Source organism: Olea europaea, chromosome 10 (genome assembly GCF_002742605.1).
Source record: "Olea europaea var. sylvestris chromosome 10, O_europaea_v1, whole genome shotgun sequence".
Lineage (NCBI taxonomy): Eukaryota > Viridiplantae > Streptophyta > Magnoliopsida > Lamiales > Oleaceae > Olea > Olea europaea.
This window is the reverse complement of record NC_036246.1, coordinates 42055848-42081904: the sequence shown is the minus strand read 5'-3', so window position 1 is coordinate 42081904 and position 26057 is coordinate 42055848. Positions and strand designations below refer to the sequence as shown.

At 31.3% G+C, this 26057-nt stretch overlaps 2 protein-coding genes across 2 annotated transcripts; both read left to right on the top strand.

Moving 5' to 3' along the window:
• Positions 1-8175: 8175 nt before the first annotated feature.
• On the top strand, positions 8176-12565 carry LOC111402333 (serine carboxypeptidase-like 31). Its single transcript, XM_023030562.1, has 10 exons — positions 8176-8573; positions 9440-9547; positions 9682-9777; positions 9984-10076; positions 10175-10257; positions 10365-10646; positions 10849-10982; positions 11104-11199; positions 11602-11707; positions 12141-12565. The coding sequence occupies exons 1-10, from the start codon at positions 8288-8290 to the stop codon at positions 12288-12290; spliced, it is 1434 nt and encodes a 477-aa protein (XP_022886330.1). The 5' UTR covers positions 8176-8287; the 3' UTR covers positions 12291-12565.
• Positions 12566-20992: 8427 nt separating this feature from the next.
• Positions 20993-25757, top strand: LOC111402786 (serine carboxypeptidase-like 31). Its single transcript, XM_023031120.1, has 10 exons — positions 20993-21310; positions 21984-22091; positions 22328-22423; positions 22772-22864; positions 22969-23051; positions 23432-23701; positions 23954-24084; positions 24507-24602; positions 24851-24956; positions 25465-25757. Exons 1-10 carry the CDS (start codon positions 21037-21039, stop codon positions 25612-25614), a joined length of 1407 nt encoding a protein of 468 aa, XP_022886888.1. The 5' UTR covers positions 20993-21036; the 3' UTR covers positions 25615-25757.
• Positions 25758-26057: the final 300 nt, after the last annotated feature.

Sequence of the window (26057 nt, the reverse complement as noted above, 5' to 3'; positions counted from 1 at the left end):
TTAGCAAAGATTATATGGCCTTAGTTCACAGCATGATCTCATAGATTACCGACCAACGAAGAAATTGTCTGCATTTATTTTTTGAACAAGGGTTTTTCTTTTTCACATTGTATAGCGGATATAGTTCTACAAATTACCCAGTAAAAAAGATCCGAGTCTTGGAGGAATACTGGAAATTGTTTTGATTGTATTTTAGTTAGCTAACAAGCTCCCTCTTTTCTCTGTTGAATGTTTTGTTCCACTCGATTGTTCGTTTATAATGTGGTCGTATTTTTATTTGGCTTCCATTTGCCATCTTACATTCTACAGATTTCTTATGTCAATAATATAAACTTGACCTCATTGGTACACGTTTGATATGTAATATTAAATTTATTGTATAGTGCGTTTTCTTGGTTATTTGATGTCTTTCCATGTGGTATTGGGTTCGGTATTCCATTACCATTCACAACCTTTTTCATACCAATGAGGTGGTCGAACGAACATTCGTGGGCCCCTTGTCCTTGTAATGGAAAATTTAATAAATGAAACGATTATGTAATTGCCAAGATCTTCCCAGTTGCTCAATGGTGCTTTTATTTTATTAAAGAAATGCAATATTTTAGGGTGGGATTAGTGGGATACAGTTACCAGATACAGTTACCATTAACCATAATTAAAACCCTGGAAGCAAAGGTCAAAACACGAGTTTAAAACATGCTGTAATAAATAAAGAAATTGAACAAAATCATTGTCATTACAAGGTAGTATCGAGTCACTCGTTTAAAATTTTAAACTGTTAAAGAGAGAAGGAATTTATTTATTTGTATTTTATAGTCAAAACACCCTTTCTCATGCTCGTCAAATTTATTTCCTAATAAAAAAGATGATGTAATTTGCTTTAAATTAGTGCAGTGATATTATATTATATTATTTCATCTAAAAAAAATATATATTTATTCATGCTTTATCTTGTGCTTCTTGTTTATAATGCTTAGTGGGTGGGAGGCTAATCACATCTCTTTATGCTCCCCATTTTCTAAACAGGGTCTATGGAAACTCATTGAAGCGAGTCGACGTTTGTTTTAGTTTATGAGGTTCACTTATAAGTATATAAGTAAGTTTTAAATCTTTAATGTCTATTATATGTGAAAGTTTGATGAATTATAGGTTTACTTATCCTGACATGAAACATAAGAATTTCTAATTTTATTTCTTTTTTAAAAGACAACTTGACAATTTAAAAACAAAAAGAAACTTTTACTTTTCTAGAAACGTGTCAAACATACGTGTAGTAAGTGCTTTATCTCCCTCATTAGATTAGACCAAATTTTTTTTTTGTCTACATGTTGGGAAGTTGGCTATTATTAAAAGAAACATTTAGTGTTTAAAAAAATTCAAGCACCTAATTGAGTAAAGGTACCAATTGGAAGCTCATTTCTATTGAAATAAGGTTAAAGATAAGATGAAGGCCTGTGGCACTAATGTTAGATTTGCACTTTTCTCTATTCAAAGTTGCTTTTTTTCTAAGCCACTGTTAATGGTTGACTCAAAGGAAAAAAGGGATTACAATTGGATAAGTATTTCTGATCTGTCTCACACTTTTTTATTCCTTTTGGATAGAAGCATCTATTTCTCTCTCCTCTATAAGTAATCTTGTTTATTTTTCCTTGAATAAGAATTAAAGTTTTGTAAGAGAGAACCATTGGTCAATGACTCATTGATAAAAGAAAAGGGAAGGTCACGGTTTTGAGATTGAGGTGAAAAATAGTTGAATAGTTCGAAAATAAGAACCATATATACTCAAAGATAAAAGCTCATAGCTAGGTAGAGTCACTCCTATACACATATTTGAGTTCATACGTATTTATTATGTACTCCTGTTATGAATTAAATGCCTATCGGTGGAACTTTTTGCCGTTTCTAATCATAAATTGGTCATGTTATGTATATATGAAACGTTATATTAGAGAAAAGTAAATAGTATTAAACAACAAAGCTATGAGATGAAGTATTATTAGGTTCATCGTCCTAAAGAGAAAATTATTGTTCAACCATCATTTGATATAGTGTTGTAGATAGTGTTTGTTTTTTTGAATTAAAAGTAAAAGTATTTAGTGTTGTGTGTATATATATATATATATATATATAAAGAGAAAATTATTGTTCAACCATCATTTGATATAGTGTTGTAGATAGTGTTTGTTTTTTTGAATTAAAAGTAAAAGTATATAGTGTTGTGTATATATATATATATACAACATGCTGATATCCCAATTAGATTTCATCACAAACATTTGCCCTTGTCACTTGTTAGGAAGTTTCTAGTGATGGTAATTTTATTTTTTATTTTGTTTGTCTATCCATTCTGTAAGACATATTAAATTAAACATGATCGAATGAGTAAAAAATATAATAACTTTAAAAGATCAATTTAGCCATTTTTCATATCAAGTATATATATGCTTATAGATCCTAGGTTGTTCCTAGTGACCAAATGCCCGCAAACAATAATATAATAACTTGTTAATTATGACGAATTTGTTATTCATGTATCTAGACATTTCTATAATAAAAATATTTTTAGTAAGTGGACTACATGGGTCAATATTATATAAGTAAAAAAACGTTAAAAAATTTATTTATTGTACTTTACAATTTTCCGATATAATTACCAAACATATTCTAGGGATAATACTATCTTTATTGGTCCTGTATTTTGTTCGTTTATGTTCTTTTCTTGGAGGTGTAGCTTTACGTTCCCTTCAAAATAGTCTTATATTAGATTTATGATGGTTTTCCGCGTGTTATATCTGATTTTCTCATTATTCAACTAAATAAAGTTGGAATCCTAGTCATGGTACACCAAAGTTGGTTGTTGTCATTGATTAGTTTGGCATGCAATATAAAAGTCAAAACCTACAAGGTTCGCCACAAACACTTTTCTTTCTTCTCTATAATAATGACATTCCAATGAAAAACCAACCTTTCTTGTCCACATATTGAAAATTATAAAGTTATTAGTATTGAGATGTTCAAAAATTTTATTCATCACCTTGACGTGGTGGAAGTTATCAGTTTACAATATTGTGGTAGCCGAAATGGCGGATTCTCCACCAACTTCTAAGAGAGACATAATTAACTGTATTAATCTCGGTAACTACGTCACCCACAGAATTTAAAGAACCTAAAGGAGCATGAGTCATATATTTTGCCGAACGCCGTTCTTGCCAAGGTTGTATGTCTTTTTTCAACTTACTCACTAATTTCTTCGGCTCGAATGGTTACCATGAGGGCCTCTTTACCATTCTGTATAAATGGGTTGAAAGTCAGATTCAATTCTTTTTTTTTTTTTTAATAATCGATATTTATTTATTTTGATACTATGTTTTATCACCTTGTTAAAACAAAACGACGTCGATATGGAATATATCCCCTATTGTTGTACATGTTGCACAATGTTCTTTCGCTGCCTTTCAAATCTATTTTGTTAATGGGCTTGTCACAATATATAACCTGATGTCACAGCATAATTTGTACTTGGTGGCGTCATAGTCCAACAAAAGGGATATTGTAAAATGTGGCATTAAATGATTGTTCCCTTCTTTTGTGTGGTACATATGCAAAGTGACCAAATCATCTAATTTGGTCCTCATAAAGTATATGCTCGAAACTATAGTGACAATTATATTGCAAATTGTAATATAAGATCATCTCAACAAACAAATAATCTGAATTTAAGTTTTACCTTCACTTAATTATTGAGTTTTTAACAAAAATGAATTGGGTTCTTTCTTTTTCAAAAGAGATCAAATGATTTTGCCAAGATATATATAAAAAGCTTTGGAATTCCAAACACTTTTTGAATTCATGAGTTGTGATGTAATCCGAATATGCCAGAAAGTGGCTCTTATTTTTATTATTTTTTTTTTGTGGGCTTTAATCCAAAATTTAGTTATGGTCAATTTCATCTTTTTCTTTATCTAAGGTTAGGTTTTCATCATGGGAATTTTATTATTTAAACTAAAGTTAGGAATTTGTCATTTTTAGATTCCAATATTATTCCGAATCAACTAATTTATTAATAAAAATATATTCACTTCGAAATGAGAAATCTTTGTTTCAATAAGTTTTTGGCATTCAATTGATTTCAAGATCTTTGATCTTGTGATCATCGTTATCCATAAAAAAAGATAGGTTACATAAAAGGATGGCCTATTTTTATCTTAAACTTTACATATCAATCTAGGGTCACAAAAATTGATGTCAATGTGAAAACATATGTTGATTGTTTGTAATCAAGATCACGTGATTTTGATCCAAGCACCCACATATAAATGGATGCTCCACCAATTCTAGTTCACTTGACATCGTTCCTTGTAATGTCGAGAATAATTTATTATTTTATTCTTATTCTGATATTCTCTTGTCTTTTATTAAGAGTTTCCATTATTATATGATAACTTTTCAGCAAGTTTTTCCATTTTAAGATATTTCATCAAGAAATAGCGATGGTTTTGAAATCGCGAAAACTAATTTCCTTCGTCAAGAGCAATCAAGACGCAATTAACAATAAAGTTTAGGAAGTCACCAATTCATGTAAGATTCAAATGTAGTAATATTAAAGGTGTGTTTGTGGAAGATTTTTTTAAAGAATAGATTTTATGTTAGAATTAGTATGTGCGCGGAATTCTATTCGGAAGATTATTTGGAAATTTTAGTTGGAATTAAATTTGATAGTTCAATTGGGAATTTGAAATTTGTTTTGGACTTAAAGAAGTCATGAAAGTGTCCAAGTTGCAACAAGAGATGAAGAAATCGTGCAAAGAGAAGGAAGCATTGTTGATATTAATAAATTCTCATTTTTTACCACGTAAATCTTGTGTTCTTGTCTAATTTTTATATTGCCCTATTATTCCCATTCCTTTACTATCTTACTAAGTGGTATTAGAGCGATACAAAATTCTTAACGAGTGATATCAGAGCGAGTTTCAATCAATCAATTTAGTTTGAGGTTTGATTTTTTGTGACGACAACTATGAAGTATGATATTCCGCTGCTGGATCGAAACCACCAAATTTTTGCTCTGACAAGTAAATATGTGTGCAGCGCTCGTTTAGATGAATTTAGATGATATATTATTGGGATTTGACAAGATGCCCTTAACTTGGAATGGGGGGAAATATAACATAAGGATCGAAAGGCCTTATCACGGATATACCTTTGACTTTCAAATAATATTCTTTAGAACATGTTAAAGGAAAAAATCGTCGTTGAATTTTAGTTGAAATTGGAGCAGTTATGCATGATAAAAAGCCTAACTAGCAAACTGTTTTTGAAGCAATGCCTGTATTCTCATCATTTGATAGAAAGTACATCATTGAAAGATCGCCTAACTATTTTGAAGAAAATTGTCTCTGATTTGGAAACTTTGGAGGCTAAGTATGATAAAGAAGATTTAGGATTGATATTATTGTGTTCGCTGCATAACTTCATACATGTCGTTTAGAGATACGATCTTATATAGTGGTGATACTCTCACCATTAAAGAAGTTTATAATACTCTATTTTCAAATGAGAAGATGTATCTTGTTGGATCTGAGGCTTGTGGAGACGGCCTTGTTGTTGATGGTGGTTATATGAGGGGCATATTAATGTCTAATTACAGTAATAAAGTCTATAATTATTGCAAGAGACAAGGGTACATTAGAAATGATTGTTATAAGTTGCAAAAGAAAGAAAAAATAATTGTTGCAAATCAGAAGGAAAAATAATTAGAAACTTCAGGTAAAGCCAGAATTTACAAGATTGCTACAAAGAGGAAGAACTTCCGTTTATTTCTAACGGCGATTTCAAATCTGATGAGGATTGAATTCTTATTACAACTTGCACTTTTCATATATATCATGATTGGGATTTGTTCTTAACATATGAAATAGTTTCCAAAGGAGTTGTGATAATGGAAAATAATTCAACTTTTATGATAGTTGGAATTGACACGGTTAGAATTAAGATGTTGGATGGAACTGTGAGGACACTTAATGATTTGAGACATGTTCCTAATTTGAAGAAAAATCTTATCTATCTGAGTACTCTTGATTCAAATGAGTACGCGTACACTTGTGCATGTGGAATTTTGAAGGTTAATAAAGGTTTCTATATTTTTTTAAAAGGATAGAGAATGTCCCAGTTAAATGTCTTACTTGGTTCCACAGAATCTTTGAATATTATGCTGATGGACTCAGGTGCATTTTGAGTTTGGTTCAATATGTTGGAGTTTGGTTTAGGGACAATATTAAAGAATCCAGCTTAATCGAGTCCAGACGTTATGGATAAGCCACTTTGTCATCATTATCAGCGGTGTCATTGTATTCAATTGTTAGAGACAGACCTACAAGAAATATTAAGTCTCCAAAAATGTATGATAAAGCTAATTTAGCTGTTTATACTTTAAGTATAGTTGAAAGTATTAAGTCTAGCAAAAAATCTTCTATAGAGGCTTTTGGTTATGTTAATTCTACTAAAGGGTTGTTTCTACCTTGTATAGTAATTATGAAGTTATTTGTGATTTTATTACTCATGGAGATATTTTGAGTAACATTGGAGCCCAAGGTAATCCTGCTGAATAGTGTTTGGATTAAGTTGATTTTCAGTTATTGAGTTTGCCCTAATTGAATTTTGTGGAAGAGGTGGAGAATTTTTCCATTAGATTTTTTCTTTGGTAGAGAATTTTTGGTTGAAGAGTTAAGTTTTATTTCTTGCAGTGAAATCTGTCTCCAGATAAAGAATTTTGGAATTTTGTTCATTGCAGTGGAATTTGTGTCAAGGTGAAGTCTGTTCAAATTAGGATGTGACTCGAATTCTATTTGAAAATTCTGGTTGAAGTCATTTTGGAAATTCTAGTTGGAATTCAATTTGAAAGCATCCAAGTTACAATAGGAAAGGAATAAATCGTGCAAAGAGAAGGAAACATCACACCCAACACTCGCTATGTGCTCAACACGCTCGAAAGCTCAGAACAAGAAAGCTAACGCTTGTTAGCTGCAAAGAGGATGCTCAAGCGGCTGGCCACTGCTCTACCTCTACAAGACAACCTCTCGAGCTGTGGTCTTGTCTGATTTTTATCAATTCACGATTTTGATAAATTTTTGAATAATATTTTATCCCAAACACTCCATTATTGTATAGACTTAATTATAGTCCACCATATATTAGGCTCTTCTTGCAATATATAAAATGAGTAAACCTCTAGAAAATTAATCGTTACATCCTACACAATAATTAGTAATCCTTCATTATTGATATTAATAAATTCTCATTTCCTGCCCGTAGTGTATTTTTATTACATAAATCCTGCGTTCTTGTTTGATTTTTATATTTTCATATTATTCTCGTTCCTTTATTTTCTAAACAAGTGGTATCGGAGCGATACATAATTCTTAAAATTTTATAGTAGTGATTTTTTGAAGAATGTGTGATTAAAAATTAGAAAAAAAAAATATTTTGGTTTACATTTTAAAAAGATTTTACTGAAAGTATATGCAATTGAAAATGAGTTTGGAGTAAAATGATTTTGATATATAATAGGGTTCAAATAGGAGCAAAATCTCTTTTAGCCTGAACTGTTTAACACATTAGACTCTTGTTTGGTGAATATTAAAATTAAATTTTTAGTAGATTTTAATAAAAAATTGATGAAATGTGTGGTTGAAAAATTGTAGATCCCATGAAATATATGATTAAAATTAATTGTTGATTTTGACTTAAATTAAAATCTAGATCAAGATTTTAATTTGTACCAAACATGAGCCTTATCAAGATATGTTATATAGGTGTAGGGCCTAACCTCAAGCCAAATGACTTATTAAAAATAAGGATTTACTTTTTAACTTTAAAGTGGATTCTTTGAATGCCGATTTTGATTTTTGAAAACGTTTTTCACAGAGTCATGCTGCACGGAGAGATTTCTTTCGTGGAATTGTTTCAGAGATAACACATAGCAAAATATCATTGAAAGATTAAAAAAAAAAAAAAAAAAAAAAAAAAAAAAAAAAAAAACAGACTGATGAGGTGCTGTCTCGTAGGAAACCTGTGAAACTCTTCTGCACCTATGGAATAATCCTTTTTCACATGACCTTTTATTCCATTTCCCTATCGTTCAGGTCCTTGATAAGCCATTGTGCCACGTAAGACACCTCAATTCTTCAGTGAATACAATTTCTCTACAGCTATATATACATGCATGCATCTTCATGCATTTCATAAAAAAATCAGTCTAGTCTAGTCTACTAGTCCCCGCAGTTTCTCAATGGCTCTTGTTCTTAAAATAGTGTTTTTGATATTCCAAGTTATGATTTGCTTAGTAGGTTTTGAGTCAGTTGCAGATGCTAGACACAGACAGGACCAGAAAAAATCTAGTTTTGGAGATGTTAAGGATCTTGTGACTGATCTGCCGGGTCAGCCCCAAGTAAAATTTCGGCATTATGCTGGTTATGTTACTGTAAATGAAAAGAATGGAAGGGCACTCTTTTACTGGTTTTATGAAGCCACAACTCTTCCAGATGAAAAACCTTTAGTGCTATGGCTCAATGGAGGTAAGAAAACACAAACATATGAAAAATGTCTTAAAACTATAATAGTCATAATGAACTTCATTGTGTTGGATCTTAGATTCCATCTTAAAACACGAATCTCATTAAGAAAACACATGGATTAGCTCGTTTGAGTTTGTTAAGTTCTAATATTGTATTGAATTTTGGATATTCATTTTCAAAAGATTAATTCTATTAAGAGAACCGTTATATGTTATTTATTTATTTATTTATTTAATAGTTATTGTGAAATTTATCCTTAACACATTGAATTCCACTAAATTTTATGTTTTTCGAAATATTTAAAACATATAGGGCATGTCATCGCCTTGAAGTTATGTTCTCTTGCTAGCTCCCAGGCAGTACCCAGGGCTGAACAATTATATATTTGATACGTAGCGCTAAATGTAACAAATGACAAACTTTCGTCGCACAATTCTCCTCTTTAACCCCGTCCATTCATATATAATCTAGCATACTAGACATGGCGCACTGTACTTCATTCTTATCACGGTCACCATGATTCCAGTATAGCAACCTCTTTGACCAACCTTTTTATCCATTAAATGGTGTACAAATTCTGGAGTGTCCTTCATCAACATATATTTTAAAGAAAGAAAGATTCCTGATCAACATTTTCTTGAAACAGATCAAATGATGTTTTAATATATAAACACTATGAATAATTATTATGAAAACTGAATTATACTTTTCCCATTCTTTATTAATGTTAACTTATAAGTGGATGCATTACTTTCTTCTTTTCCAACTCACTGTAAGCATATTTTATACGCTAAGGGCCTAGTGCATTAATTTGGTGCTTTGATTCACTGTTATCCAGTAAAATGACAAGATGCTATGTGTTTCAGGCCCAGGTTGTTCTTCTGTGGGATATGGTGCAACACAAGAAATTGGTCCTTTTCTTGTGGACACTGATGGACATGGCTTAAAATTTAATTCTTACTCATGGAACACAGGTTTATCATCTAACGAGGTTTTAAGAAGAGACATTTCAATGTTACAAAGTTCAAATAGATAAATTTGTTCACATGTGTCTTATTCTTCTTAAAAACGTTCTATTAAAGATCGTCTTTCTTGTATGATGCTGCAGAAGCCAACTTATTGTTCCTAGAATCTCCAATTGGTGTTGGATTTTCATACTCGAACACAAGTGGTGATTATGATATTCTTGAAGATTACTTTGCCGGTATGTCAAACATTACGTAAATTCTTAAATGCTCAAACCCGGCCTCAATCATGAATTTGTGGGGCTAATAAGTGAAGATCATGAAAATTGTGCACGTGGCAAACTTTTCACAAGGAATGAACTTCCCGTTTGATATGTTGAAGACTAAGTTTTGATAAATAAATGTACTCTATAGCCGTTTAAACTTTTAGATGTTCATACTGCAGCCAATGATTCCTATGTTTTCCTGCACAAGTGGTTCCTCAAGTTCCCATCATACAGGACTAGGAAATTTTATATTGCCGGGGAGAGTTACGCAGGTACATTAATATCTTATGTGTTGACGTCAGTTTTCTGATTGGTGGCAATTACTAGAATATTCATGCTCCTATATGCACGCTTGACGCTTTTCCGACAGGGAAATATGTTCCCGAGCTGGCTGAACTCATTCATGACAGGAACAAAGATCCCTCATTATTCATAGATCTTAAAGGCATTATGGTATAACTCTGTTCCCATTTAATTAAGGATTGAGTTCCAAGCTCACTGTCAAGACCCTAAGATTTTAAATGGAGCAAATGATCGCAGAACCTATTACTTTATTGCAGCTGGGCAATCCCGAAACATGTGACGCGGAGGATTGGAAGGGTATGGTGGATTATGCTTGGAGCCATGCTGTCGTTTCTGATGAAACCCACAAAACAATCAAAGAATCGTGTGACTTTTACAGCGATGATCCGTGGAGCAATAAAGATTGTACTCAGGGCATGGCCGAATATTATCGACAGTATAATGAGATAGATATTTATAGTCTTTATACATCAGTCTGCATTCCATCTAGTGAAGGAAAGAAGTCATCTTTAGTGACAGTCAGAAGCTCATCTAGCAAGGTAATGGAAGATATATTATTTAAGCTTCATAATTTTTCAGTTTTCGACCTCTGTTTGATCTCTCACTTTAATTTAGTACATTTAATTCTAGTAAAAGGTTGAGACAAACTTGCTAGAAATGTACGATTGAAGATGTTAGCTGCAATTTTCCCATATGAATTGAATGTAAGATTAATTTTGAGAAAATGATTTGTTTTTTAAGATGCCAAGGGTCCTGGGTGGTTATGATCCATGCATGGACGACTATGCAAAGTCTTATTATAATCGACGTGATGTTCAAAAAGCTCTTCACGTTGGTGATGGAACTACCCTCATCAGGAACTGGACCATATGCAAGTAGGTGATCTATCTAATTCATATGGACATACTTATGAAAATGGATTCACAATTAAGTTCAAAAAATTAACATAAGTTGTTAGTAGTGTTGTTTTTCCGTAACGCTCATAATCCGATGCAGTTTGACAGTCTATTCTAACTGGTCCTATTCAAGAACGTCGGTTCTTCCAATATACAAGAAGCTCATTGGAGCAGGACTTAGGATATGGGTTTACAGGTAGATAAATGCTTGCTTGCCAATTCTTTCCATCATGTTACTTTAATTTTCTCATATCCACACAAAATCCACAGCCAATCAAGAAAAGACACCTACCATTTTTTTCCTCTAACGCAAGCCAAAAAAATTACTCCAGAGGTTAACCTTTGGAACTTACGTGCATATACATAAATCTAAGACATATAAGCATCTATTAAATACACGAGTCTTTAACGATTTAAACTTATATCAGATAAAGGTCTGAACTCAATCTCGTCATTATCCAATTTTGAAAAGGCCACATGCCAGACCTATAAAAATTCGTCAGTACATAAAGCGTAGAGGAACCTCATCAAAAAATATTTAAATAAATAAGAATATTTTTTTTCTTTGCTGAGTCTTATAATACATATTTTATGGCAGTGGAGATACAGATGGTAGAGTTCCATTTTTGTCCACAAGATACAGCCTAAGCTCCTTGGGACTGCCCATCACAATGGCCTGGCGACCTTGGTACCATCAGAAACAGGTATTTGTAAAAAGCTACGATGCACCATTTCAACATATTTCGAAAGTTGAAACTCGTATAAATTTTCAAAAACTGAAAAATATAATTGGGAGTTCGACTATATGGATATAACTAATAATTCACTTAATATTGGATTTTTAACTATTAGAACGAAATAATTAAAAAGTAATTAGATTTTTTTTAATTTTTATTATTATTATTTTTTTTGGTCAATGAGATTATGAATTAACTTTAGATGGTATAAAACTTTGAGTCAAAAAATTTAGTTTGACTGATTGTGTTAATTTTAATATTTAATTAATGTGAAATAGCATTTCAAAAATTAGAATGATATATAATATATTATTATAACCATAAAATAATATTTTTTTTATTTAATGACTTTTATAGAAATAATCTTTTAACGTTTCATGTTGTGCGTCATTTGAACTAGGTTGGTGGTTGGATTCAAGAGTATGAAGGACTTACATTCGCAACATTTAGAGGAGCTGGTCATGCCGTACCTATATTCAAAAGGAGTGAATCCCTTGCATTCTTCTCATCCTTCCTTTCTGGGGATTCTCTACCTTATCAGCGGACTTAAATTCGGACTTCTATGAGAAAATTTTCGGAGAAATTAACCTTAAAATCTTCGAGTATTATACGTATTTTGTGTGATTGATAAGTGTGTCAGAGAAAAAAATTAATAGAGCGAGATGGTTCTTAGTAAAAATATTAAGACCACCTCTCCTTTTTTGTATACATATGTTGCCAATAAACAGAGGTCAAGCAATAGAATTCCTACTATGAGTCTATTTCTATTGTTGTAACTTGTAATTCCCCTTTCCGGTTTATAAGAGAGAGATTGATATTCGAATAGTTAAGTTCGTAATAAGGTCAAGACTCAATGCATTGTACATGTTGTTAAGAGATAAAACCCCATCTTGAATAAAGATGAGCCTAATTCTCTAAATAATATTGACCTTTTAAAATAAAAATAAAAATAAATTTTAATATGGTATTAGAGCTCGTTAAATTTCAAGGAGCAATTCGAAACTACTCCTCTTAATAAAGTTGACTTTTTAAGATGGATTTTTAAATCTTAACACATTGAAATGGTTGAAGGGTTTATATGAGAGAAAGATTGAGATTTTTTAATAAATCAGGTCGACTATCAATTAAATTTGAGGGGGGCATTGTATCAGACATTAGGGTTCTAATTTCTGGTGTTAATAGTCCGGTTTTTTATTCTTTATGAGGTTTGAATGTAATACTTTGACTAATAAAAGAGAAGTCAAACCAAACAAAAAAAAATGACAAAAGAGAAAAACAAAATGGTAAGCAGTGGAGTGACAAACCTTACCCAATTCATTTATATAATAATCCATTTCTTACACACACAAATAGACACAAGTGAGAGAAGCTGAACCAGAGAGAAAAGGAAGAGAAAGAGAAAGGAAAAAGAAGGGAAAAAAGAGGAAGAGAAGAAAAAAAAATAGAAAAAAATTCATCAACATGTTAGGAATTAAGCGCTCTATACTATTAGACTTGAATTTTTCAATTTTGAAAGGTAAGTAAAAAGTTACTCGTTAAAATGTTATATTTGATTTTATAGTTGTTAGATTGTTAGATTAAATTCAATTTTATTGAAGGGGTTAAGTATAATAAACTATGAAATTGAGTAAAATGAAAGAAAAATTAGTTTTAGTAATTAAAGAGATTTTAGAAATCACCTAAACGTGAAATAATTAAATTTTGGTATCGCCTATTTAATTATTGAAATTATTTTAAATGGTTAATTGTTGATTTAAAAATCATATTATATTTCAGGCGGCGATACGGATATCGGGATAGTTTACCGACCGAGTTGATTTTGGCGTATATAGTTCAGTGAGTGGAAAAATATAAATATCTTTAAAGTATTTATAAATTAAGTATATTGTTAAAGTATGTGCAATTATATGTAATTATGTGTTCGAATTATATGGTTATTATGGAAATATCTTTTATTATAATACATGTGGGATTTCAAATATTGTATACGGTATATTGTGAATTGGAATATGAGATATGATTTTGAGATCGATCAGAAAAGTACCAGTGATTATATATTTCTTCTAGTTCATTGAGGGGTCTTGACCGTGTTCTATACTACACTGAGGAGTCTTGGATCGGGGATGAAAGGGTCTCAACCGTGTACATATAGTTCATTGAGGGGTCTTGACCGTGTTCAAGAATTGATTATGAGAGGTCTTTGAGATCAATTTTCGTTCACGGAGGGGGCCGGGGGCCAAAGGCCCGTGATGAAAGTTCTTAGCGCAAGAGACAGATTACATATTTCAGTTAGAGGGTACATTTTTGGTAGATTTTTCAGCACGTTTGATGTGATAAAATTATAGTATAGTTATCAGCTGATGTTCATATCATGATTTTAAGATGATATTTTATGAACTTATGTGAATATTTCACTTTTTGGCTATAATTACATGATGGTAGCTTGTGAATTATCAAATGATATGAATTTGATTTTCAATAAAAATGTATAAATGAAAAAATATATTTATTTTGAACTTTTCCACTCACCGAGCTATCAACTCATATATCTTTTCACGTTTTTCATTATCAGGCAGCAATTGAGTATCTGAGCATCTTTTGAAATTGAGCCTTGATTTTGGAGCCAGAGCCATACGACAGAGTTTGTTAGTATGACTCACTTCATAAAACATGTAGTCAGTGTTTTGGGACACATGTTTATGTGTAGATGTGATTTTGCATCGCTTGTAGATAGTTATGAGGTTCACTATGTATTTTGTATCCATATGTACATTTTATTTTATTTCTTGGTAAAAGTTGAGGTTTCGGCTTATCTCTATTGTGTTGTGTTATAGTTTGAGATTTGTGTGAAATTGATCACAGGTTGGTTAATCCTGTTTATAGGAGAGATAATGCCGAAATTCTATTAGGAAAATGATGTATAAAAAAATGATATATTGTACTTGTAGTAGCCTTGATGGTGGGTCGCGCATGCCACGTCTAGGTTTAGTAGTGTTACACGGGGCGGGGTGTGTCATTGAATGTTTGGTGTCCCATTGGCCCCAAATTGTATGCCGTAAAAGCTATAACGGATGCCTAAACTACAAAATTTGACCTTGAAAGTTTGACAACGAAGGCCATTATTCTCACGTCGACAAAATTTTGAAGAATCAAAGAATGCTTTTGGATTGTACAGATGGAAGAAAATTCGACAATTGAATTGAAAGTTATGCACATTTTCGTAGATCATTCTTATTTCTTCTATTTTCTAGTTGGTTTATGATTTTCTCTTCCAATTGTTCCGAATCATTGTGGATGTAGGAGTTTTAAGTCCCATCTTAAGAAGTTAATAATGTCAAGAATAGCAATCGAAACAACGATATGTTGTTTGTCACTCTGATATTTATCTCTTAACGTGTACTTAAAAGATTAATCTTACTAAGAGGGCTTTGTAAATTGTCAAATTTGAGATTCTATTTCCACATTATTCCAAAAAAATGCATTCTTAAATAGTGATTTGATATCAATTCAACCACACATTTTTCAATAAAATAATATTACACGTAAATCAAAAAATTTTTCTTATTTTTTAACCACACATTTCTCATCAATACACTATTCAAAAATACATTATTACAAAAATAATGTGGCTCAAACACCCCCTTAATATGTCAATCTTGCTAAGAAAAGTAACACAATCTAGTTTGCTTATTGATTTTATATTTAATTGATGTGAGATCTATCACTTAATATGACACCGCAAGATGATGACCCATTTGATTATACAAATTTTAAAATTTACTGTTCATCTTTTGAGTTTTAATCGGATCGAATTACTCATTCAAATTTCATGAGCCCTCATACTAAATTAAAATTTGATGTTCCATTTTAAAATATCAATCTTATTAAGAGGAATAATTCATATATTGTTCTATATTATCATTTTTATTCGTTGTAGGATTTATCCCTTGATACTTAACTAATCTCGTAAGATGATAGCTTATTTGAGCACACTAATATTAGAATATGAATTCTTGTTTGAGGCTTTGATCTAGTGGGCTTTAACAAGCTATTTGTCCATCACCAAGAAAGGGAAAGCAAGCAAAGTATGGCATGATTTAGTGATGACTTTGCGTATGATATATAAATTTGAGATGTGATTCAATCTTAAAAGATTAACGTTATAAGAAAAATAACCCAAGTATGGAAATACCTTTAGCAATAGGAAAGAAATTCATTACAACACCGTAAAATAGGAATAAACATATTTCTTTCTAATTTATAAAAATCGAGAAATCTCTTATTAATTATTGTAAAAAAATTATTAAAAATTAACTTCTCATATTACAAATTTCCACTCGAAAGAGAAAATTGAAAATCAATCTAAGATCATAAAGATGAACTTTTAGAAGGAGACTAATGTTCGAAAATATCTTTATGCATAATTTTTGAGTCCCACAACCAATCTAAACACGTTTGCAATGCATGCAATGTAGAATTTAGAGCTTCGAATATATTAAAATTGACAATATTTTAGATATCAATCTCAAATTCTAGACAAACCCCTAAACTTATTCACATTTTATAAAAAGCTTATACATCCAAATAGGCATGTTGTTGCAAGATGTTTTAAAACTGTTAAAGCACGATGAAATGATCTTCCTAACTAGTTTTTGTAATCAATATTGAGCTTTTAGATATTTTTCAATAACACTATAAACAAATTGCAGCATCACTCCCACAGTAGTCTTTTTAGGTATTAACGTTTCTCTATTTGGTCCATTGGATGACGATTCGATAGTACACAAAAGAACTAAGTAAAAAAATTCATTAATAATTAGCACGTACTATTAATTATGGTATATTTAGTAGGTTAGATTATATAAGCTAATTTAGTTAAAATAATAATAATTAACTTTTTATCCGTTATTTTGCACAATAGGTCTATTATTCAGCACCAAGTATTTAGTTAAAATCACTCGAAACTTTCTCAAATCTTTACATTTCCGTGTATCCTCAGTTGTCGAGCGAGTTCATTGGCTAGTGAAACAAATGCCTCGTGTACAGAGAAGAAAGGTGTAAAGCACCACGGGATTTTTCTGAAAAAACCTAATGCAAATCAAAGTTGAATCAAGGTTCAAAGGATTTTAATTTTATTCTTAATAAATTTAAATACAAATTTTCTGTCAGTATTATATTTCTCTCTCCATTTATCAATAGACAACATAAGATCAATCTTTAATATTGTTTGTCAAGTCTACTTTACTAAAGAAATAACAGAAATGCAGTAAAGACTCAGTTTATCAGTATTAATGTGAGTGCTTAAACATACGTGAAAAAAAACGTTAGGATAATTAAATTTTTTATCTGCCCACTAAGCCTCCAATTCATGATGTAATCTGAACTTTACTTGAGTCAATAAAGATAATCAGAAAACCTTGTCCGAACTTTTTGTCCCTCGGAAAAACACACGTGTTTTATCATGGAACATTAAACAAAAGTAAATACTTTGTTGCATAATTTTAGTTAGTGCTTAATTATTGTTTAATATTCTTAGTGGATAGAGTACTGTATTTAGATGGGTTTATGTTCCCCATTTTGTAACATGGCCTTTGGCAAGATATATTGAATTTGCCTTTCTTTGTTTCACTCAAAATTTAAAAACAAGGAAATTTATTAGTTGTTCTTCATTTTATTTACTTTTGGTTTTATTTTGTAACTTCGAAGTTTTTTGAGATGATTATATCTTTATTCTATATGTTGATACGTCCTATCCATATCTTCTACAGTCAATTAAATACTCATAGAATAGGGACAAGTGGATATTTTCTAAGAGTTTTATCACATTATATTACATGTTTACCGTATCAATTTTATTTTTGCATATTTCGTTGCTATAGTTAGTTCAATGATAGTTAGTTAATTTGTTGGACAGTTAGTTTTGTTCATCTGCCAGACAATTATTAATCCTATTTATTGTTTAAATAATTAAAATAGTATTTCTTAGAGCTCAAACTTTCCCATGTATTTAGTCATAATATGTCATATCTCCTCATTGCCCCAAATTTGATACGTTCATACCATCTCGGGAAGTTGACTACCAATAGAAATTAACTTCTATTGTTAATGTTCAAGCACTTACTTGGGTAAATAATTAAGATATATAATTCTTCCAATAGAACCTTTTTCTTTTCTAGTGTAGATAGATGAAGAAGCCATTCACTTTTATATTCGTTATCATTTGGATTACCAAACTAAAAACACAAAGTTAAGTTTCTTTGTTCTTATCCTGTGTAGACGTGGAGATATTTGATTCGCCAAAGAATAAAAATCACTCATACTCAACTAACTCAAGGATAAGTTCTTTGAAGATTTTAAATTATGCTCTTAAATGAAGTGATTTAACGTCGTGAAAATATAATTTAGTTTTCATTTTCAGTTCTCATTTTCATCTTTTTATAAAACTTACGTAAATTGAAATGAAATCCGGCCTACATGCACAGATGGCGATAAATCATAACTCTTAGAATAGAGCTATTTTTTATTTTTTTAATACAGACTCAAAGCATATTATAATGGTCATTTATAATTTCACAGTTTAATAAATTGGAAAGCTAAAATGGTTACAAGAAATCTGCATAGTCACATGAAGATTTTATAGATTTTTTTTGGATTTGATCACTGTAGACCAATTGTGCAACTATATTAAAGTAGTTAGGAATCGAAGATGCTATTTTTCCCATTTTTCTAAAAGTTAAATTGAGTAAATATCAGTATTTTATGATATTAATGAGTACTTTGGCGATGATTTCCTCCTCAATATTATTCAACTCAAGAAAGTTGGAAATCCAAGTCACGATTCACAACCTTGTTGGTTTTTGCCATAAATAATTTTGATTTTAGATAGGTTCGCCACAAACACCTCTCTTTCTTCCCTTTTATCATGAGATTCTAAAGAAAACAGTCCAAGTCTTTTTATCTGCAAATTGATTGCACCATCAATTTGGAATATATACCCTATTATGTGTTTTCGTTTCTCACTTTTGTGACATGAAAAGTACCCAATAAAAACATTGTTGATTATTAATTTGAACTATTCCATTTAAAAGTTGAAATATCGGAACTATAATTTATTTTTTCCTTAACATATCGTATAAATTGATTTTTTTAGTTTAAAAATAAAATAAAACGGAGACTTCCTTATTTCAAAATTAATCCTTACTGTATTGTCTAGTAACCAGAGAATCATGCTTGAGTGACAAAGCAATTAGAGAATACATGGTTTCATCGGAAATCAAGTACATAGGACTGAGATGCTGCCGAAGGACTATTTTAGCATCTAAGTAGATAACAGGAGCAACACTAACAAATAGAACTTGATGTGGACAATTAGTTTATCCTTTTACTATGTACATAGGACCAACCATGCACTTGATCAGCAGCAGAAAGTAGAAGCTAGGATGGCCATACATTTCTGAGCACTAACTGAATTTCAAAACTAAGGATTCCAGGTTTAAATATCCAGAGTTCAAATCATAAAAAATATTTATTTTATTTTTTTAGTTCGATTCTGGATCTACCTTGCTGATACTGCGCACTATAGACACTGACATATCATTCACTAATTTTTTTTCCAAATAAATATATCTTTCTCATTGCATTAATGCATTCTATAAGAATAAATTAAGCTACTACACCTAAATAATATTTATGGAAAACTAACTTTTTTCATTTACAAAAATGAATAAAACTATCCCAAAGTTTTGTCTAAATAAAATTTAAAAAAAATAAAATCCAAATATAGAACCTTATTCTATGACAACTTCGTTGCATTTCTGGAATTATAATAACAGTAGTTTTATTTTCTAAATTAGCATAATATAAATATTGAATTTAGAAAAGCATGAAACTAAAAAAAATGTCACTAAAAACCAATTGATATAAAAAATAGTCATCTGGTGTTTAAACTAAATACATAGAACAACATTCTACATTTTAGAGGAAAAAGGAGAAGAAAATATTATTATTATTATTATTTTTAAAAATATCGTACAATAAGATTGCAAATGAACCAAATCAATCACAATATTCATTTATTTATTCTAAAACTTTATTTTCTTTCTTGAACACTATTCTAAAAAAATGTATTTGCGTTCATTCGTTAACTAGTTTGAAAACAAATTGTTCAACAAAAATAATTTTTTGACCTGCTTTGCTTAACTCTTGATCCGCCTTTCAAACACTATTTAGAGTAAACAATCATTAAAATTGATTTTAATATTTATGAGTTAGTCATCTAAATCACGTGTTTTTGACCCACCTAACAACCCATACATTAAAATGGAGGCTCCACTAATTCTAAGTAATTCATGTGAAGTTTAGCCCTAAATCTTGTGTATGTTATCTAGACCTAGAGATACCCTCTATTTGATGTAGCCAAAGTCTATTTAGTTTAGTTAAAAAGTGTTGACAAAAATTTAAATCAAAGTTAACAATTAAATTATCCATATATTTCGTGAAACTCACAATTTATATCAACTATTTTCAGTAACACGTTTGATCAACTTTTATCAAAATTTACTAAAAAATTGATTTTTAACAAAATTTGAACTAGGACATGTTAAAAAATCATTGATTCAATAAATATCAAAGATTTCAAAAGTCAAAATTTCTTTGATCCCAAAAAATATTGGGAGGTTGACATTGTTTTGAGAAATTTCTCAAATGTTTTTAAATAATCCTCAATGAACGACGAAGGTATGAATTGAGTTCAAATAGCAAAATCTAGAAAGGAGAAGCCTAATTTTACGATGATGATGATGATGATGATGATGATGAGAAGACATTGGTGAATTCGCTATTTTTTGTGATTTAATGCTGTAGCTACAAGGAGTAAGCATTTTATATTGCACGGAAGACAATTATCAATTTATCATCCTAACGTGTGTAATAATATGAGGTAAATTCGTCTTAAAGAGAGTAAAACTCTTGTCTCAATCAAAATTATTTTATCTAAGCATGTGAGGTTTTGAGTTTTAATTTATAAATATTGGGTTCATACATGAAATCATTTTCCATTTCCGATAGTTAATTGATTACTGTTATTATTCTAATTTCTTTTGTGTTGACTTGTTGAAAAGAAAGCATTTACTTTTAAGTGAAAGCTTACGTATGGCCAACTTATTTCTTGTCCACATTTGGCACATATGATATCGAAAAATGTTCACTTATGCCCTATATATAAATGCATGGATCTTCATATGTTTCACCTCAAACATACATACTCTACTGTCTCTCTAATTGTGTGCTGCTTTTCAATGGCTCTTGTACTTAAAAACGTGTTGTTCCTCATTGCAATTATGATATTTGGGTCAGTTGCAGATGCTAGACATAGGTCTAATGAGAAAAAAAGTAGTTTCGGAGGTGCTAAGGATGTTGTGACTGAGCTGCCGGGCCAGCCCAGTGTAAAATTTGAGCATTATGCTGGTTATGTCACTGTAAATGAGAAAAATGGAAGAGCTCTCTTTTACTGGTTTTATGAAGCCACAACTCACCCAAATGAGAAACCTTTGGTGCTATGGCTCAATGGAGGTAACCAAACTTAATTTTGAATTTGATTTAGTTAATCATTCCATTAATTATAGACACTTGATTATACTAACGGATTTGCTTACGTGTCTGACAAAATGATATTCAACATAAAATCCAACAAGGATTAATTATTAAAACAATAATCAACATCATGTCGAGGTTCTTGGCTGAACCAGTACCTCAACATCATTTGTCCTTTCTAGGGTTTAGGGGTCTAAAACCTAGTAAGCTTGCGCTTGGGATATATTTATAACATCATGATATTTTATTTTATAACACGTTTGATATGTTGTACTGGACTAAACAAATTTATGTCACGTTCCGTATGGAAGATGCCCATTCTTCACTTCATATTACCACGGTCACCCTGATTCCAGTATCAATCTTTTTGACCAACCTCCTATCCGTTCATAAGCACAGAAAGTGTAAAGTGTCCTTATAAACATTTGTTGAAATAAAATTATGATTCAATAGACAACATTAATAATTAATTATGAATTATTTCTATGAAATTGATCATGCTTTCCCATTTCTTATTATTTATAAGTGGATACATTACTTTTTCTTCTTTTCCAACTCATTCCTAGTGTATTTTATACTCTACTGCATTAATTTTTTGGTGCTTTATTTTCGTGTTTCCATTAAGGTGACAAGATGATGTCTGTTTGATCAGGTCCAGGTTGTTCTTCAGTGGGATATGGTGCAACACAAGAGATTGGACCTTTTCTAGTGGACATCGATGGACGTGGATTAACATTTAATCCTGACTCATGGAACACAGGTTTAATATTAACGAGATGTTTCAACGAACAAACTTTAGATAAATAAATTTGTCCACAGGCGTATGCGTGCAGATCTATTGAAAATTTATATAGGTGAACAGAAACTACTATATGATAAGCAAGATAAAAGTCTTGATTACAAATATAACATATAATAAGCTGATCTATAGATTTCAAATCACTGGCGCTGAACAGCTTTGAAGTATTCTTTTTTTTTTCTCGTGTGATGATGCAGAAGCCAACTTATTGTTCCTCGAATCTCCAATTGGTGTTGGATATTCATACTCGAACACAAGTGGCGATTATGATATTCTCGGAGATGACTTTGCTGGTGAGTTGCACAATAACTTACTAAGAAATGCCATGCAAGCAAATTCTTGAAAATTGTACACATATAAAGTCTTTTAGAAAGTAAGAATCCAGCCTGTGTGAGAGGGAAATTTAAAGACTAAAGCCCTTGTTTGGTTATGATAAAAACCAAATTTTTAGTAGATTATGATAAAAATTGATGAAACATATAATAAAAAGTTGATAAAAGTTTTGAGTCTCATGAAAATTGTGATTGAAAAAAAATCTGAGTTTAAGAAATTGGGATCAAATAGTGCTAAATAAACAAATCGCATCTTCTCCAACTTTTAGACGAGGTGGTTATGCGTCTATGTGGAATATTTGCCTGCAGCCAACGATGCATATGTATTCCTGCACAAGTGGTTCCTCAAGTTTCCATCATACAGGACGCGGATATTTTATATTGCAGGGGAGAGCTATGCAGGTATATTATCTTAAACATTTGCCAGTTTATTACCTTGAACAATTCCCCTTCATCTTGTAAATTTCATGTATTCTCGTATACTCTTGACGTGGTCAATTGGTCAGGGAAGTATGTTCCTGAGCTGGCTGAACTCATTCATGACAAGAACAAAGATCCGTCCTTATTCATAGACCTTAAAGGCATTTTGGTATGATTCTCTTCCCATTTAAGGTCATATCATTTTCAAAATTATGTGAACTAGTCAATTTGTTTTGTCAAAAATATGGTTCACCCTTACAATTTTTTCTCTTGACTGCCCCCAACTCCGCAAATTTTCTGTTAATTGTAAAATCCCAGGTCACTCAAATGTGAAATCAGTAATCGACATATAACCTAAAAATCCCATGTTCCTCAGGCATGAAATCAGTAATCAACATGTAAGTGTTTGTGCTGTTCTTCTTAAGAAGGTTGGCCTTAAACTTTAAGACAACCCAAGACTAAGTTCTTTAAACAAAGAATTTGTGGTTGTATCATAATAACATTGAATTAGACATTATGCAAAAGGCTAATTGAATAAGTTGATTGTAGCTGGGAAATCCCGAAACACATGATGCTGAGGATTGGAAGGGAATAGTTGATTATGCATGGAGCCACGCTGTAGTTTCTGATGAAACCCACAAAACAATCAAAGAATCCTGCGACTTTTACAGCGAAAATCCGTGGGGCAATAAAGATTGTGATCAGGCCGTGACCGAAATGGATCGAAATTATGATGAAATAGATAAATATAGCCTTTATACATCAGTCTGCATTCCGTCTAGTGAAGAAAAGAAGACACTCAGGAGCTCATTTAACAAGGTAATGGAAGATATATTATTTAAACCTCATGAATTTTAAGTTTTGAACCTGTAATTTTTGTCGTAAGTTGGTCTCTCCCTTTTAATTTAGTGCATTTAAATTCTCATCATTTTTGAAAGATCGAGGATTTAGATGTGCAGAATAAAAGGCCAGGACAAGCTTGCTAGAAGTGTCATAGATTGGAAATGCTGCTGCAATTTTCCAAGTATGATTGAGAGTTTTGATTTCAAGAATTTTTTTCTTCTTTTAAAGATGCCAAAGGTCATTGCTGGTTATGATCCATGCCTGGACGACTATGCAAGGTCATATTACAATCGACGTGACGTTCAAAAGGCCCTTCACGTTGGTGATGGAACCAGCCTCACGAACTGGACCATATGCAAGTACGTGACTTCTCTTGCATTTCGTGATAGTCGTGATGAAAGTGAATTCATATAATCAACTTCAAATATACTTACAACCGTTGAAGATTAAGTTTAAAAAATTCAATGCATCCCTTATCTAATAATTAATGCTTTTAGATGGGATTGTTTTCAACAGAATTGACTCCTGCCCTCTATGGATAAGATAAAAACTCATCACTGCTAATGTGGCAAGAAAACCTTAATTACGTTTCTTTGAATTTATGACTGTTTCAAAGAATTATAATTAAGATTCTCTTGCCACTCAATAGTGGGAAATTTTTATCGTGAAAATTGATGGAAAGAAATCAGGCATGTTGTTTTCAACCTCATATCAGAGTTATCAACCTTCCAAAAGTTGGTAATTGTTCATCATTATTCATACCTTTCCATATTTGATGCAGCATGACAATATATCATCGCTGGAAAGGTAGAAGAGCTTCGGTTCTTCCCATATACAAGAAGCTCATTGGGGCAGGACTTAGAATATGGGTCTACAGGTAGATATATGCTTGTCTTTCCATTATGTTAAATTAATTTTTGATCTTGTATACATAAAGATCCACAGCCACTAAAAAAAGTCTTCGGTTCATGTTTCGTCACCAATCATTTTATGAAAAATTGTTGAAGTGTTCAAGAATCCAACTTGGACTGAAAATGGCGTGTTTTATAAGACTCATTTAAATAAATGCTTGTATCTCAAATTGTGCTCAATCTTATAATATATTTCTTTTTTGTATTATGGCAGCGGGGACACTGATGGTAGAGTTCCTTTTATGTCGACAATATATAGTTTAAAATCCTTGGGGTTGCCCATTACAAGGGCGTGGAGACCTTGGTACCATCATAAACAGGTAATAAATTATACCAAGTAAAAATGTTTCAATTGGGGAACAAAAAGAATAATCCTAAAGCAAGTTTTTGTTATAAATTTTAGAAGGAATAAATTAGACATGATGTTTTTTATTTATGCAAAATGACTTTTTAGTGACGGTACTATTGAATTTTTTATTAAATTGTATCATTATGAAACATACATTCCTGGTGTTTTCTAAATGAGGCCCTATCCTTTTAGGGGCCGCACGACGTGGCCCTATCCATGTAGAAGGCTTCATTTTTGTGGGGGTAACGTAACCATATAATAAAGATTTGTCATTGGAGACTAATTGTATAATTATTTAAGATTAAACACTAGCTTAACTCACGTGATAGGATGAGAACACAATTTTCTTATATTTTCTAATATAAAACCTTTTTACAATTTTTCATGTCTTCGTTTTTTAGAAAATAACCTTGTGTTTTCCGAGTGCATCCTCTACATCAGTAACATTACAGACTGGAACATATTTTGATTTGTACTAGGTTGGTGGGTGGCTTCAAGAGTACGAAGGGCTTATATTTGCAACATTTAGAGGAGCAGGTCATGCGGTCCCCTTATTTAAAAGAAGTGAGTCCCTTGCATTCTTCGCATCGTTTCTTGGCGGGGAATCTCTACCTTTTCAGCGGACTTGAAGAAAATTTTCGAAGAAATTAATGTTTTTGATCTTCTAATAATTTTTGTAATTGTTAAATGTGACGCAAAAAAAAAAGAAATGAAGTAGAGTGGGATGGTATTAATGTATTAAGATCATTTCTTGTTTATGTACACTTGTGTTTCCTAGAAATGAAAAATAAGTAATTAAATTCCTGTGTTGACTTTATTTCTTGTGTTGTTAATTTCTTGTCTTTATCTTTCGAGCACTAGAAACATGACAGGCACAAAAGTCATGCTCTGAGCATGCAAATAAGCAGTAAGCCGTGCCTCGAACGTGCATGTTAAGTGTATACACTTATTCAATACTTTAAAAAGATGATATTTAGTTGTTTCTCGGATGAACTATGGTCTAAATTAAATAATTTGGTGTTAAATAGATAAAATTTAATGACGGTACAAGAAATTGAAGGAAATAAGCAAA